This window comes from Trachemys scripta, chromosome 1 (assembly GCF_013100865.1).
Source record: "Trachemys scripta elegans isolate TJP31775 chromosome 1, CAS_Tse_1.0, whole genome shotgun sequence".
In the NCBI taxonomy this organism is placed as follows: domain Eukaryota; kingdom Metazoa; phylum Chordata; order Testudines; family Emydidae; genus Trachemys; species Trachemys scripta.
This window is the reverse complement of record NC_048298.1, coordinates 118,990,124-119,007,831: the sequence shown is the minus strand read 5'-3', so window position 1 is coordinate 119,007,831 and position 17,708 is coordinate 118,990,124. Positions and strand designations below refer to the sequence as shown.

General features: G+C 42.9%; 1 protein-coding gene across 1 annotated transcript in view; it reads right to left on the bottom strand.

Annotated features, from left to right (window-relative positions):
- Positions 1 to 16,084, bottom strand: part of STK38L (serine/threonine kinase 38 like) — a 66,517-nt gene extending 50,433 nt beyond the window's left edge. Inside the window, exon 1 of the mRNA XM_034783056.1 lies at positions 15,920 to 16,084. Coding sequence (XP_034638947.1) covers positions 15,920 to 16,010 — 91 coding nt within the window. The 5' untranslated portion in view covers positions 16,011 to 16,084. The remainder of the gene's footprint in view (positions 1 to 15,919) is intronic.
- Positions 16,085 to 17,708: the final 1,624 nt, after the last annotated feature.

Here is a 17,708-nt window from a genome sequence, read left to right as displayed (position 1 = left end):
GAGACAGTTAAGAACAATCCAACTATATCATGTACCACATACAGTCTCTGAATTAACAAGATTTTGTTTGCAACTGCAGTCATATTTTATCAAGGTTATGCCAACTGAATATCAAAAGAAAAAGGAACAGTGTTCAAAATCATTTTGGGGGCAGCAGCAAAGCAGTGCATGTACACTGCACAGCACAGCTGGGACTTCACAGCAGCCTTGCCTTCACTGGCTTTTTTCCTGGAAAATTTTAATCCAAACTCACAAACAGTTAAATGACTATTTTTAACTTGTACTTCACTTTAGAATATTGAGTAATTTTAAGAGGAACCAGATGGTGACAGATTCAGAACCTGAATGCACAGGTCATGTAATAAACCAGACTATTTCTCTTCCTTCCCCACTGACTGAAATGGACCTTTGATTTTAGTTTGTTAGAAATTCAACTAAATTGCAAGTACTACAAGTACAATTCAGATCAGTGATGGGTAACCTATGGCCGGGAGGGTAATCTGCTGGCGGGCCGCCAGACAGTTTGTTTACATTTGCACAGCTGCCCGCAGCTCCCAGTGGCCGTGGTTCTCAGTTCCTGGCCAATGAGAGCTGCGGAAAGCGGCGCGGGCCGCAGGGACGTACTGGCCGCCGCTCCCATTGACCAGGAACTGCGAATTGCAGCCACTGGGAGCTATGGGTAGCCGTGCAAATGTAAACAAACTGTCTGGTGGCCCGCTAGCGGATTACCCCGATGGGCCGCGTGCGGCCTGCGGGCTGCCCACCACTGATTCAGATCAATGTTGGCGGAACTTGATCATTGGTATTAAACTCTAACACGGACATTCTTTGGCTGACATGACAAAAGCTTATTAGCATGATTAATCTTAGTGCAGTTGGCTTTGTTAAGCAGATAGAGATATACTAAGTAGAACAGAGAGAATGAGTGTCCTACAAGGAGGGTTTCAGTCCTTTTGAATTTTGGGTGTTTAGTGAACTGCTCCTAAATTAGGTGAATTAATTAATTATGGCTATGAAATTTGCTACTGCAAAAGGCAGCCTGAGGAACTTAAAGGGCAAATAAGAATTGTATTTCTAATGTTAAAAAAAAAAAGGGGGGGGGAGGGGCAGAAAAAATAATAAAAAAAAATTCCTTTCAATGCTCTCTTTATATTTCATACACAAACAAAAAAAGATCATTTGAATCCTTTGCATATCACTTTTTGAAAGTAACATGCAATCAAAATGCAGATTATTATTTCCTTTGTCAAATAGCTCTTGTTCCAATCCTGTTCCCACTGAAGTCAATGAAAATTTTGTCAGATTTTAATGTGATCAGGATTGGGCCCTATATCAACAGACCAGACTTTTTTCTGGGAAACAGCAATTCTCTTTGAGCAACTAACTGAGCACACAGGACTTTTGGAGGTGTGAAGAAACAACAACAGGTATTTCTCTCCTCCCCCCGCCCCAGTGTTTTTAAAATACTTTCTTCTGCTTCTTTAGTAAATACTCATTTAGAGCTTGTTTACACTACTGCTTAGGTCAATGTAATTTACATCACCCGGGGATGTGAAAAAGCCACCCCCCGGGCAACACAAGTTACATCGACCTAAGTGCTGTCCACACCACTGCTAAGTTGGTGGGAGATGCTCTCCTGCCGACATAGCTTCCGCCTCTCGTTAAGATAGAGTAATGCCAATGGGAGAGCGCTCTGTCGGCACAGTACATCTTCACCAGAGATATTAGAATGTAATGAATGCAGTTTCCCCTTTAAATAATATTGGCTAGCTAAATTTTGCATCGTTTAAATAAGAGTTTGATAAAAAAAAAGAGATTCCCTTGGCCTTTTCTCCCCCACCCACCGTCAAACACACAGCATATTATCTTCTTTTTTTTTTTTAAGCGGGTAGAAAACCCAAGAAAAAGCATAGGCAGGTGCCGAAGTTAATTGACCATGTGCAAAATAACACTCCACATTTATATGGAAAGTCTACTTATTGTAAGTGACTTCATCTTGTAAATCAGATGCTTTGTTGACAAGATGATCACCACCCTTGAATACAAGGAAGCTGCACCCAAAGTACGAATTCAATCATTCCAGACAGAAGTCTGACCTTCCATCCAAGACAAATATGGAATTTCATCTGTACTGCACTGACTGTGGTTTATTAGTTTGCAATATCTGGAAATCATTTACTTTACCATTAGAAGTGTTACTTAACCAATCTTTTTGCAATAAAACCCAGCCCTGCTGCCTTGGCAGCAAAGGGCAAGGGGGAAAAAGCATTTAGATTTTCCTCAGTCATTGCAGAATCTCACCCGGCACACTTCAGCTGCAGACAAGGCAGATATATATGCACTGTAGCTCTCTCCTCTAGTATATTCTAACCACTCTGCATAAGGGTAGAATACTTTTTCATCGTCCATTGTCCAGCAGCAGTTTTTAAATATAACATTTTAGAAGTCTATGACTAGACTGCTTTTCACACACACACACAAAAAAAAAAAGCATTTAGATTATGGAGACAAGAAATCATTGTGCTTTTTAGATTAAAGCAGTGGTGCCCAAACTTTTCCTCTTCTCTCCCCCTCACCATTGCCTGTAATGGAATGTACCTGTGCCCCTGCACCCCCTGCTGGGAGCGGAGCTGGGCCAAGCCATGGCTAGGAGCGGGGCCAGAGCCGGGACCGGGAGCGGAGCTATGGCTGCAGCTGCAGCCAGAGAATGGGGCCAGAGCAGAGCTGGGTGGTGCTCCCTCACCGCCACCAGTGGAGACTGGCTAGCACCCTACCGCACCCCCCTGGACATTTCTCTACACCCACCTAGGGGGGCAGAGACCACTGGACTAAAGGAATGTCCTCACCCTATGTGTGGTGGTCCTTTGTTCTGGCTGGCTGGGAGAAAATGGGCAGGAAACAGGTGGGGTAGGCAGGGAGGTTAGGTTAAAGTGTCACAACTAAGTAACTAAAAAAAAAAAAATGTGGCAGGTATCCAGAGTAGGTACTTGTTACAGAAAAGATATGGTTACTGTGTAAAATGAATTGGAAGGGGGTTTAGAGGAAAGCATCCCTTAAGGAATCTGGGGAAGAGGGGGTTCAGAGCTCCTACCGTCTGGTACAGCTGGGAGCCAAACCATGCTCCTTTTCCAGCTGCTTTCTCTCTCATATTAGGGGAAGCCAGTGAGGCTGGCTGGGACCAGGTTGAGAAGGGAGAAGGCTGACATCAGGCCTCCCAAATAGGTGGAAACGATTAAGGAAATAATGATAATCTGCGCTGGATGATTTATTGTTGAGTACTCCCAGACGTTTTAAGTCAGTGGTGGGCAACCTGCGGCCCGTCAGGGTAATCCGCTGGCGGGCCGCGAGACATTTGTTTACATTTGCACAGCTGCCCGCAGCTCCTAGTGGCTGCAGTTCGCTGTTCCTGGCCAATGGGAGCTGCGGGAAGCGGCGGCCAGTACGTCCCTGACACAGTCAAGTCAAATTTGACCCAAAATTTCCTAGAAAGGCTTCAATTAAATTTTTGAAAAAGAGAGAGAGTTCCAACAATTTTTTTTTAAAGCAAATAACTTTTTCCTTGCAATGTTTGCTACCCAAAAGCTGCACTGTACAGCACTGAATTCTAGTGCTTAAAAAAACAGAAAGTTAAACTGACTAGAACTGGATTATAAACAAAAGTGAAATTGGCTATTTTCCTTTCATTGCCAGATCTGATAAAAGTAAACTGTATAAATCATGAAAAATAAATTAGATTTTTAAATTGTTATACAAATTCAAAAAAAAAATTAAATGATTGTATCTGGCTAATTATGCCTCCTACTTTTTCTTCTTTTCCATTTCTGACTCTCCAAAATTTACAAAATCCTTTCAATCAGCTAGTGGACAATGGTTATAGTGTCGTATCAGGCTAAATGGCACTTCATTATTTTTAAAATTGAAATTGTCTGACTATATTTGATTGTATCCCACTCTCTTCCTTGGGAATCACTGATATATTTGTTTTGATGCCCACACTCTGCGAAGACTTATGCAAATACACGTTAACTTTAAACCATCTCAATAGGGCCACTGGGAGTGTAACAAACTTCAATGTTTACCAAAACTAAAAAGTAATAGAAAGTCAACCTGAAATAAAGAGGAAATGTATTTATATAAAATTTTTTATTTTAAACAAGCCAAGTCCATTTTATATTATTCATTCCCAGTAAGACTAAGTCACATGGTTAAAGTGAAACGAGTGTTTGAAAGACGGGGGTCTTAGACAGTAAGGTCTCAGGGTAGAGGCAGTGTCTCTGAACGTGTTTTAACACCACTTAACATAATGGGGCTTGATCCCATAGTATAAAATAATAAATCAAGGCATAGTATTTATACCACACTCCTTGCTGTGATATCTGAGCATCTTAATAGGAGTAGTAGTTCCCTCAGCCTCTCCTCATAAGTAGTAAGAGTTCTTGGGTGAAATCCTGCCCCTATCTGAAGTTAGTGGGAGTTTTGCCATTAACTTAATCAGGTCTAGAATTTCACCCCATGTGTAGAGCTCCCACTGAAATTATCGGAGATTCATATGCAAAGGGCTTAAGGGATCAAATTGATTAGTATGTGAAGCTTTTGATACGGACTCCCACAGTATTCTTGCCAGCAAGTTAAAAAAGTATGGATTGAATGAATGGACTATAAGGTGGATAGAAAACTGGCTAGATTGTCAGGCTCAATGGATAGTGATCAACAGCTCGATGTCTAGTTGGCAGCCGGTATCAAGAGGAGTGCCCCAGGGGTCGGTCCTGGAGCCGGTTTTGTCAACATCTTTATTAATGATCTGGATGATGGGATTAATTGCACCCTCAGCAAGTTCGCAGATGACACTAAACTGGGGGGAGAGGTAGAGACAATGGAGGGTAGGGATAGGGTCCAGAGTGACCTAGACAAAATTGGAGGATTAGGCCAAAAGAAATCTGATGAGGTTCAATAACCTGACAAGTGAAGAATTCTGCACTTAGGAAGAAAGAATCCCGTGCACCGCTACAGGTTGGAGACTGACTGGCTAAGCAGCAGTTCTGCAGAAAAGGACCTGGGGATTACAGTGGATGAGAAGCTGGATAGAAGTCAGCAGTGTGCCCTTGTTGCCAAGAATGCCAACGGTATATTGGGCTGTATTAGTGGGAGCATTGCCAGCAGATTGAGGGAAGTGATTATTCCCCTCTATTCGGCACTGGTGAGGCCACACCTAGAGTATTGTGTCCAGGGTTATCTAGGGAGGTGGTGGAATCTCCATCCTTAAAGATTTTTAAGACCCGGCTTGACAAAGCCTTGGCTGGGATGATTTAGTTGGTGTTCGTCCTGCTTTGAGCAGGGGATTGGACTAGATGACCTCCTGAGGTCTCTTCCAACCCTAATATTCTATGAAGATATTATAATCCTAAATTGGGCAACTCCATCCCTCTGTATATATTCACACAAGTTTTTGAAAAATTTAAAGTAAAAATTTTAATCCCATTAATTTTGTTTTCCTATACAGTGGTTATTACATAAGAACTTTCATAGTGGGTCAGATCAATGGCCAGTCTAGCCCAATATTCAGTCTTCTGACAGCAGCCAATGCCAGAACCTTCAGATGGAATGAAGAGAACCTGGCAGTTTTGAGCCATCTATCCCGTCATCCAGTCCCAGATTCTTGCAGTTGGAGGTTTAGGGACACCTGGAGCATAGATTGCATCCTTCACCAAACTGACTAACAGCCATTGATGGACCTATGCTCCCTGAACTTATCCAATTATTTTTTGGACGCAGTTTATACTTTTGGCCTTCACAACTTCCTCTGGCAATGAGCTCCACAGGTTGGCTGAGTTGTGTGAAGAAGTACTTCCTTATGTTAGTCTTAAACCTAATGCCTATTAATTTCTTTGGGTGATCTCTAGTGTTCTTGTGTTACGTAAACGAGTAAATAACACATCCCTATTCACCTTCTCCATACCAGTCTTGATTTTATAGACCTCTGTCATATGCCTCCTTAGTCATCTTTTATCTAAGCTGAACAGTCCCAGTCTTTTTATTCTCTCCTAGTATGGAAGCTAAGATATCCCTAATCATTTTTGTTGCCCTTCTCTCTGCCTTTTCCAATTCTAATCTATACTTTTTGAGATGGGGTGACCAGAACTACATGCTGTATTAAAGGTGTGGATGTACCATGGATTTATATAGCAACATTATGACATTTTCTGTTTTATTATCTATCCCTTTCCTAATGGGTCCTAACATCCTGTTAGCTTTTATTTTTTTGGCAGATGAATGTTTTCAGAAAACAATCCATGATGATTCCAAGATCCTCCTCTTGAATAGTAACAGCTAGTTTAGACACTATCATTTTGTATGAATAGTTGGGATATTTTTATTCCCTAATGTGCATTACTTTGCACTTATCATTGAATTAGCCACATCACTTGGAATCTTTGCCCACTCCTGCATTCCTTACACACCTGGAGCTCCAGGTAACATTCATGTGTTCCTTCCTGTGCAAGGAATGCAAGATCAGGCCCCTTATTGTGCATAGTTAGCTGTAATTGGAGCGGACTGTAAAGTAGTCAGTAGGTGCTACAAAAAGCTTTAATATTTTTTAAAGAATTTGTGCAAAACGTTTCCAACTTCATTGATTTTTATCAACGAAAAAGACCTCCTGAAAATCAAAAAACACTCAATTATTTTCCTCAGTCTTTTTTCAGTAATAAAAGGGAAATAAGAGAAATGGGGGAAAGTGGAGAAAAACAGGAGGAGCCAAGATCCTATCTCATGCCCCTCTGAAAACAATTTTTAAAAATTCTGACTATTTTGGAGGGGTGAGGTGGAGGAAGTTCCTCTCCCTACCCCAATCAAAAAACCGCAAAAGGTTTCATTTTGAAAAAAACAAACAAACAAACAAACAAAAACAGTTGTCATTTTAAAAAGTTTTAAACACAAGAAATTAAATCAGTTCCAACCACAATTTATTTATTTATTTGTTGGCATCAAACATTTCTATTAAGGCACATGTTCTGTCTGTTTAAATTCTTGCACTCCTACCAGCATAATATAGAAGAGATATCACCCAGGTTTAAAACTTATATAAAGAAAAAAAGATACTGTTTGTAACAACCTTTCTTCCGCTCTAAATTGTACATAGTAGTTTAAAATTCCTCCTTTTGCTGAAAAGTATTGTAGGAGATGCAATATTTCTACATTCATTGTAGCTAATCCCTTAGCTTTAACTGGTGGCTAACAGTCAAGTTTTGTGTAATTCTACCTTAATTACTTGTGGGGGGAATTCTGTGCCATTACGCATGCACAGTATTCATGTCCCCCACATATTTCTTTGCTTCCCCGCAGAAAATTAAGGGAAAGCAAATGGAAGCCACAAGAGCCATCATGCATTGTTTCGGGCACCCGGAGCAGCCAGTGGAGAGTTCAATCACTGGGTGGGGGAAGAGGGCTGGAGATGCTGCAGCTGGTGGCTCCTACCCTGCACCAGGCTCAGCTGAGGGGGTGGGGGGGGAGAAGAGAACAATGGGACTTCCTCTTCCCCTGCAAGGAGCAGTCGAGGCCAGGTCAGACCCACCCCCAGAAAACTCCCCGGCTGCAGGAAGCTCTGCACCCCCGCTTCCTGCACCCATTGCTCTTCACTCACAAGGGAGGGGTCCCTTTACAGGGAGATGCTCCCCCAATCCACCCAACTCCCCTGCATCCAGACCCTCCCTCATACCCAGAGCCCCCCCTGCACCTAACCCCCATTACACTGAGCCTCACCCCCTATATATGAAGCACCCAGACCCCCCTCTGAGCCCTTCCAAACTGCATCCAGACCCTACTCCCTGCACCCACTCCAACCCCACTGAACCCCCTGCACTCAAGCCTTCTCCCTGACAAACCTAACCCCCCCCACCTGGACCACACTGATGAGACCCCAAATCCAGACCCCCCCCACTGAACTCCAATCAGCTGCATCTGTACCTCCCTCACCAAGTCCCATTCCCCCAACACCCAGACACCCCGCACTGAACTTTCCATACCCAGACCCTCCTCTGCTTAGCCCTAACCACCTTCATCTGGATTTCTCTGCACCCAGAACCCCTCTGCACCCAGAACCCCCCCCCAAAAGCCCCTGTGCATCCAGATTCCCCCTGACCCAGACCCCCCACCAAGCTGCTCACACCCAGACTGCCCCACACAGAGACCTCTCATCCCACACCTGGATCCCCCCACACTTGGATCTTGCTGGACTGAGCCTACTTGTCCCCCACCTGGATTGGGGGCAATGGCTGGGCATGTCCAAGAGATTCCATCTCTCTTGCTTACTGGCTTGGTGCACCTGGCATGGAAGGGCAGAGCCCAGGGTACTTCTGGAGCAGGCCTGGCCATTGTGCTGTGTCAAGGTTGGGTGCAGCCTTATTGCTGAGTCTGTTCAGGTGAAGGAGGGGGCAGCTCCAGGGTGATCTCCCACCTCTGTGCAGCCAGTGGCTTGTGCTCCCCACTGCCATGTTTAAGCCTCCACATTTATTTATTGACATATAAAATTTGCAGAACTTTAAAATATTGTGTGCAGATTTTTTTTCCCCACAGAATTTTTAATTATTTGGTGCAGAATTCCTCAGGAGTATTAACTTAATGACAGTTATAATATTGCGGTTCAGATAGAGAATACAAGAAATGGGTTACATTTAACTGCAATACTGTACATTTCTTCTAAACAGGGACTACTCTAATGTCAGAACTACTGTAAATTCATGTTTTACTTCTTCCTATCAAAGTCTGCCTAACTTTTCATTATTAATTGTAATTAATCTTCAAATGTAAGTGTGTCCACTAGGAACTGTACAGACACTTCAGGATGGTCTCCGTCCAAGGAGATCACAATTTTTATGAATCTTACTATCACTATTTTACTTCATGTTTCCCAATTACTATTCTTAATTATCCAAAATATAATAATCTACCAAGAGACTGCTGGTGGTGTTTTGAACTGTTTGGAATGAGGGAAGACACATGTTGGGTTGTTTTCCAAACTACCCTGCAACTGAGAAACTGTCTCACAACATCCAAACTTTCTATACTGCCATATCTGTTGAGTTGAGATGCTTACATAGGAAGTGTTGCAGAAATGCAAATTACTTTTCTTATATTCTAAATGAAGTCTCCTTTCCCATCAACGGAAGCACCTGAATATCTTCTGAGGGAGGAGAGGGAGAATACCACACAAGATGAATGATATACAGCAGAACTTAATTAAGCCAAATACTTTATAACAAGTTTGCGTAGACAAATGGCAGTCTATCCCATTGCTCAAGAAAGATCTGAGAGCAGAGGTCTTAGTGAGATCACATACATTAAGACTTACTGATTTGTACAAATAATGAATTTATAATGGTTCTTCATTGCTGGGAGGCAGCCACGTCTAATGGTTAGAGCAAAAAAGACCACCAGACTTTACCTTAAATGTCACTTAAAACTAGCTCTAAACAATGACTGTTTGCTATTTTTATTTTTTGTATACCTGAATGTCTGAGAGATTCCCTCCCCACAAACACACATTTTAAAGCAGGCTTGCTCAGGCTTTTTTTTATAAAGTTATAGTACAAACCAAGAGCCATACTATGAAGATTTTCAAGTGGTGAAAGAAACAAACGATTTTAAATAGCAAAGGCAAAGCTTAATTTAGCAAGTTTCTTTAGACACAAAAAACCTTTCAATTTACAGAAGTGCTATACGACAGGTCAGTCATGAGGAACGCTGTGCCAGCTGTTCAATCAGAACGTTTTACCACCACAGCTGGGCAACCAAGACAGTGCAAAGAAAACCTAGTGATAAATGTGTATGTGCAGGATGTTGCAAAACGGTGAAGCTAGCGATGAAAATTCCTTCTTCCTTTCCCCCATTAACTTCTCTTAACAGTGTGAACGCAACTGAACACACACTGCTTTCTAGGACATGCAGCTGCTGTAAGACCTGAGATAAAAGACACCAGCCCTAGGAAATAATTCCTTCAGAGTGTATTTGCTACACAAACATCTGCAAATTAAGAGTCACAACTGCACTAAATAGTAACTTGGGTCAACAGTTGGCCATTACATGTCTTAGTAACAGCAAACTCTTTTATTGGGGTCCGATTGCTTGGTATCCAGTAGAAAAGCTCATTTTCATCTTTTAAAAATCCCTGACTTTTCAGTGAAAGATTTCTGTGCTGAGTAAATTACATTTTCAGCATAGAACTACCACTCACACACAGACTTTGTTCTGACTCTTCTGCAACTATGACTGATAAAAATTTTGTACGTTATACTAAATCACCACCTTTTGACTGTGTTCGCTTATTCTCCTCTCCTGCTCTGCCAAGCTCTAAATAACACCAAACACAAGTTGTAGAGCTTAGCAGTGCAACACGTTGGCCTTTAACCTCAAGAAATGGTGACCGCCTCCGAACGTACCATTGGATTGATTTTATCCAAAGAGCTATGAAAGAAAGCAGTGCCCACACTGCCTGCTAAAACTAATTACATTTTTAGGTGGAACAGACAATTCTTTCACTATTAGACTGATGTTTGGCTCAGGTTGCAGTAACTCCCTGATCAGGCTCCAGGCTGGGACTAGGTTTCACAACTGTTTATTTTTAAGAAAACATTACTTTGTGAGACTGGCCTCTCTCTCCCACCCCAGTCTTATAAATCTCAAGAGGGAGGTTTCGACTTGGGATCCACCACTTCTATCTGGCTAGTATGGCATTTCCTCCTTCCAATACCCTCCCGCCTTGCCTTGGAGAGAGGGTGTAGTGGAAAGAATTCTTAAACTTGATGGTTCCTCCTGTCTTCTCTCCTTTGGGGGAAAGTTCAGTGCCGGCTATGTGATTCTCTTTAAGGAATGTCCCTGGTTGACTCAGGGTACATCTACACTACAGGGGGGAGTCGATTTAAGATACGCAAATTCAGCTACGTGAATAGCGTAGCTGAATTCGACGTATCGCAGCCGACTTACCCCGTTGTGAGGACGGCGGCAAAATCGACTTCTGTGGCTTTCTGTCGGCGGCACTTACTACCACCTCCGCTGGTGGAGTAAGTGTGCCGATTCGGGGATCGATTGTCGCGTCCCGATGGGACGCGATAAATCAATCCCCGAGAGGTCGATTTCTACCCGCCGATTCAGGTGGGTAGTATAGATCTAGCCTCAGGCAAGAACCAGACTTGCTAGGAGACAATAGGCATACTTGTGCCTTCCCCTGACAACATCTCCAAGCACCTAAATGCCATACATGACAACCAGGGGAGGCGGAGTCCCAGAGTCACGCTTGGGAAATGATAGGGGAGCTGTGTGGCCAGGTAAGCTGTACCTGGCCAGCTTGTGGAAAGCCCTTTTCCCCTGTGACCTTTCTGTGGGCTCAGATATGTAAAAATAACTGTGGTAATAAGGGGGCCCTTTCATGGCAGTGTAAGCACTTGCCCACCACAGGGTGGTGTGGTAAGGCTTAGTGAGTTAGTACTGGTAACGTGCTTTGAGGATGAAAGTGCTAAGTAGCAATTGAGCTGTGGTCAAGTGAAAAATCCTCTAAGTTATAGTAATGTTACCTGGTGATTGACTCAGATCTTTAGCAACAATATTAAGTTCAGCTCCATTAATTTTCTAAAAATCAGATGTTAATTCATATGCAGTGCTGCCAAATAACACAAACTAAAATGTGAAACCTGCAGGAAAGATCAGCCTCATTAAGCAATCCCTCAAAATCATTGGGCTCAATTACCTCCATGAGATGCACCAGCAGAACCCAGGCTTTGCACCCCTGGGAGCAGAAAGTCCACTCAGATGTAGCAGCAAAGGTTTCCATCTGCAACCCCTTCTCCTCTGGTAGGGGCCCAGAATTAGCTCACATAGTTCCTGAATTGGCTGGGTGTCTACCAGAGATACAGCACATCTCCTGGACAGCTGCCATCTCCTGGGTTACTACGGAATCCCAGATGGAATTTAAAGCCTGAGCATCCCATTGGGTGAAACGTCTTTCCTCATCCTCTGGTGCAGCTGCCTCTACGGGAGATGTGGGTATGTGCTGCAATTTGCAATAATGGGAGTGAATCTGGCCCGTTTAAGTACACTTCTCCTCAACCTTTGTTAACAGGCCTTCTTCTTTCAGAAACTGATATTTGCTGGTTTGAATTTACAAGGAGGATATAGTTCCCCACAAATAAGTAGTATCTGTATTAGCTTAAGCATCATTCCACTGCAACGGCTCAGAAAAAGTTGTCAAGCAAACATTTTATTGTCTGACCACATCTCTCTAATGGGCAGTTTCAGATGTTTTAAAACAAGGTTTGATCTGACATGATAGGAAATGATCCAAGTTCATGCATAAAACACAACATTAAATACTACAGTCACTAATTTTAATGCTTCCTGAATTGATCAAAATATTCGTAAGCGATACACTAACAGCTCAGTTTATTTCTCTATCCTTTGTTTTTACTGTTATTCTTGGAGAAAAATGTTCTTTTGGAGAGAAGTATGCAGCTGCAGGAGCACGAGCACTGGAACTGCCAAAAGTTACCCTTTAAAGCTACAGAGACATCATATTTGCCACATCAGATCAAAGCATATAATCTATCTAGAGCAATATCCAGAATTCAGTGTTTCAATGGCAGATGAACACCCCGCTCCTCAAATATACACCTTGTCAAGTGTACAGTGCTGTACACAGGAATAGGAACTGATTCTTCCCAGAACTGCAGCTTATGCCCTGAACTATGAGATCTGATTACCGTCACTGTTATTTTAATTTGCATAGCTAAGATAGTTACTTATGATGCAGTTATCCAGTTCTTAAAAATCCTGCCACAGTGCATCTTAAAGAATTAAGCTTCAGTTACTTGTTATTTACCAACTCCATATTTTTATACTACTGTAACGCAATTACTGTTGATGGCAGGTCTTTTCTAAATGTAGCTGTACATTAAAATGAGTAAGGAATGAATGAGAGACAATTAAGTGATTTTGTGTAAAATAGTATGTTTGATTTATGTCAACTATCATTACTCTATGATACACAAAGCATCTTCTGGGGAAATAAAAGCAAACAATTTACCATATCATTACAGCTTACTCTTTATGTTGATGAATACTGTATTTAAAGAACTAATTCTTTTTTATCATCATTTACAGGCTTATCATACATCTGTCATCATACAATTTCAGAAGTTTATCAACCAGCTTCACATTTAAATAATCTCCCTACATTTGAGAGGGAATAAAGCATGGTCATTAACAAAATAAATATGGACAGAATAAAAAGTTAGGGACAATTTAAAAAAACAAACAAACCAACAACCAACCAAATGGGCCCAATCCTCCCTGCTGGATAAAATCCATTGGGTTAGATTGTTCATACCCAACTCATGTGTGTGAGAAGTCATACCCCTGCAGTCCACCATTTACTCCAGTGGGCACAGGATCAGACCCTCAGTGATCACCAATGTAAGGGTTGCACAATCAGGCCTATGATGGATGATGTTATCGAGATCCAGACTGCATACCCTGCTTGGATTACACTATCCCTGTTGTATGCCTAGGCACAGGGGCATGATCCAAAAGTATTGAAAGTCAATAGGAGTTTTACTATTGACCTCTGTTTTCTTTGGATCAGGCCTCAAAGCGAGAAATATGAGAATAGCTATCTGCCATAAATATTTGCTTCCCATATCAACTAAATTCATATTAACTTGTTTTCCTTGAAATAAAAATGCCATTCAAGGTTTGCTTTTAGGGATTTTTGTTTTTAAAATCTAACAAGTAATAATATTTAAAATGAACCCAAAAAGCAGCATACACTGAAGCCCACTTCAGTTGACCTTTCTTAATTCAAGACACATTTTAATTAAAGTCAGGAAGTCACATATAGCACAAAACACAAGATAAAACCATATCCATTATATATGCTACAATAACACGTTTCTCATGCTTAAATATTTTAGCCAACATTCACCACTAAGAAAGATAATGAAATGTAAAATTGTTAAGTATTTCAGTTATTGCTGTAAATAAAAACAAAACTGATACTATTTCACCTATTGTACTTCTGGAGTGGAGAGGATGAAACAGTTTAAGATTTCTGCTTATTCTGAGGCACACATCATAAAGTAGGCACAGCAAAACATAGTGATGTTTTCATTATTGCATACACTACCAAACAAGATTTATCCACAGCCTAGAAATTTGCAAAACTGCAGTCAACATTTAAATAGGGTATTTAAAAACAAAAGACAAACAAACAAACCACATCAATACTTTACAAACAAGATGACCCACTCATTAGTAAGGCAGAAATGAAGAAAATAATCAAAGCTCAATACATCCCACCAACAATCTGAGAATGAGGAAACTGTATCTCTGGTTAAAGACACACATAAGAAAGAAAGAAAGAAATAATAACTACTAAATAGTAATACACCCAGAGGCTAAACCTGTTTAAAGACTTATTTATTTCCATTCGAGATTTTAATCACAGAGATATCGGCATGTAATGCCAATGGAAAGTGACTTTTGGTGTGTATCTGAAATATACTGTTCTAACCCAACGGTTGGTTTGCTTTGGGTTTTTTTAAAGCATCAGATTTACAGCATGTACAAGACTCTTCTACTTCTGTCTGCATTTTCACTTTTATCCCAATCACTGCCACTGTAGTTCAGTTAAAAATATAAACCAAGCAAAAAGCTGAGCTGGCAAGCTACGGGCCTGATCCAAAACCCACTGAAGTCAACAGAAAGGTTCCTATTGACTTCAGTGGGTTTTGGATCTGGCCCTATGAGCCAGATTTTCTTTTTTCAAATGCTGTATCCGTGTAGAGATTAAACTGGCACATATTTAAAATAGGACAGAACACTCCTAAACCAGACTGTGTAATCGACTGCCTCCACACCCCACAGGATCTCATACCTGCCAGACACACCTGAACCTATTTATTGACCTTTACTGTTTATAGTACTTTATCTAGTCACAGATCTGACTGAGTTCAACTCCCATCCCAGAGAGGTCATACCTGCAAAACAACTACAGATTTGGGTTCATCTCTCACTATGCTCACTCCAAAGAGCCCACCCAGCGACAGGCACCTATGAAACACAGATCTTCCCTGTCTTCTGAAGTCTAAGAGACATGCTGCCCTTCAGCCTTTTGGGGAGCATCTCTCAACCATCTGGATTAATTTTAAAGGCAGGTTTTTAAAGCCTCTCACATGGTTGAAAAAGGGGTTCTGCTGTGTATGTGAGTCTCACTCCTTTAAAAACTGTACCTCAGTTGCAGCCCTGGAGTCTCTCTCTAACCCAGGCTTTGGAGCTGGGGGAAGAGAACATGAAGAATAAACCTGCCAAGTTAGAAATTGAAAAAGTGACATGGGAGAACCTCTTATTGGGAATTTTAACTCTCTCTCCCCCTGGTGGTGATGAATTTTGAGGTGGCAGATTTGGTAAGAGATTTTAAATCTCACTTGCCACCTTTTTAGAAATCTCAGCTCATTCAACTTGTCCCTCACTCACAACACAGCCTGATACACACACACACACAGACCCCCTGTGTCCCACAGGCTCTCCACTGGGGCTGAGGGTGCAAGGGGGAGAAAGGAGTGGAGCCAGGCCATTGTCCTTATTTCTCTGAACAAGTACGGATTCCTCTATTACTCTCTCCCGTCCTTAATGCTCTCTCCAGCTAATACTATCCTCCCTGAGCCTGAATGGCTATGGCTGCGATTGCTGCCTCACGGTGGTAGGGAAGGGGGGGGAAGAGATTCCCAGTCTCCAATGACAGGATCTCTCTCTCTCTCTGCACCAAAGACACAGGCTCCTTCCCCTCCTCCCACCTGCAGCAGCACAGAGACGCTCGGCGCGTGGCACTTCCCCGGGCAGAGCTCTGCCTGCAGCCTGGGCTCCCTGCAGCACTCACCTCCCTGCGCCTGGCTGCCGGCTCCTGCGTCCCCGCACTGCCCGCTGCAGCCTCGCTCGGCGCGATCACTTCCCCCGCCTGGGCCGCTCATGCGAGCAAGGGGAGGGCGGCAGCGGCAGCGGGGATCTAATCTGAAGGCTGTTTACTAGCCAGCTCTCGCGAGAGCTCAGGGCAGCAGCCGGGAGGGGGGTGAGGGGTGGGGGCCTGTGACAGCTCTTTGCAGGCGGGAGTCCTCTATTTACCCCCAGCACCTGCCGCTGCGCGCACCGCGCCGCCCCTCCGCATGCAGCGGGGCCAGCTGCTCCCCGCTTCCTATGCGCTTCTCCCCGGCCCTCCTCCTGGCAGGGGAGCGCCTTGCAGCGGGGGCTGGCTACAAAGTGTCCTCAGCGCTCGGCGACACAGTGTCCGCAGGACAGTGCCCGGGGGCGGGTCGCGTGTGCCCTGGCGGACAAATTACCGCCCAGTGGCAACCCCTCTTAAAGTCACTGTGCGCCCGCTCCTCGGATGGGGAGATTCATCCTGGCGCCCCATTGACCTCCGAAGGGCTACGCTGGTTTACACGAGCTGAGCCTTTCTTTTAAACTCAGCCAACCCCCTCAAAGCTTTTTAACAGCCGCTCGTCTCCGTTGGGCAGCTAGGGGTTCAGTCACGGGCTGGCAAATGTAGAGAGATCTCAAAATTGAGAGGGAGGTGTCAATATTAGGGTTCTTTAAGTAATATTATGCCCACCTTACACGACTGTACATTAGGTTTAGTGGACCAAATTGTGTGGTGACTTACAAGCCCTTCAAGTTCATTAGGGGTCCTGTACACATTAGTGCTCACGGATGAGGATTTATTTAATTGCCTCATTTAAAGTGTCACGGTGTTCATTTATTTTTATCTCATTGTTATTAATGTAGCAAGAGTAATGTGCTAGGCATACTACAAGATATTGTTCATGCACCAGAGATTCTACAGTCCAAGCTGATTGAATACATGGCTCTGCCCATGCACTCAATCATCAGTCAGTCTCTGGACCCAAGAGTCCATCTGTGTGAATCAACATTCAGAAATGTTGTGTTTAGTCTATCTGACATGACAAAAGCCTTAAAAAAAAATCACTGCATTTTGATCTGGATATGTTTCTGGAGAGGACTGGAAATGGAAAAGCTGCACTTTCTGATTATCAGCAGAGAATGACACCACTCTATCTAGTTCTGAAATACGAAATTTCAGAAGAATTAGCAAAGGACAAAAAGGCTCTCTCCCCTCAGAAATAAGCAAATACAGAATAGAAGGCTGGTAGATCTGGAGTAGCAGTACTTTCCTAGAGCAGTCCACTGTGGGCAAAAAAGTCTTTTTACATCTTTACAAATGATGGCAAGAAACGGGAGAATAGAAAACACCCCTTTTAGAAAAAAATACTGTATATGGCTATCTATTGTGATCAACTTCCCCTGATTGTCTGGAAGTTTGGATTTCACCCCCTTGTTCCTTAGCTGCTAAACCCCTTTAATGTCATCACCTAAACAAAGTTGGGGTTAGTGTAAAAGATGAGCACCAGCTGAGACAATGAAAGTTGAATGAATATTCACAGCATGATGTTACAGTTCCTGACTTGCTGCTACTGCTGTTCCATTGGGTCCTGCCAGCACAGCAGATGGCAAACACTGAACAGTTGTTTTACCAGTGGAAAATTACTGAGTTTTGGGACAAGGGTGGTGAGGCCTTTTTATTAGGAAGAGGGGGGAAAAAAATACTATTAGTCCCTTGCATCACATGTCCATACTCACAAAAGCAAGTAAAG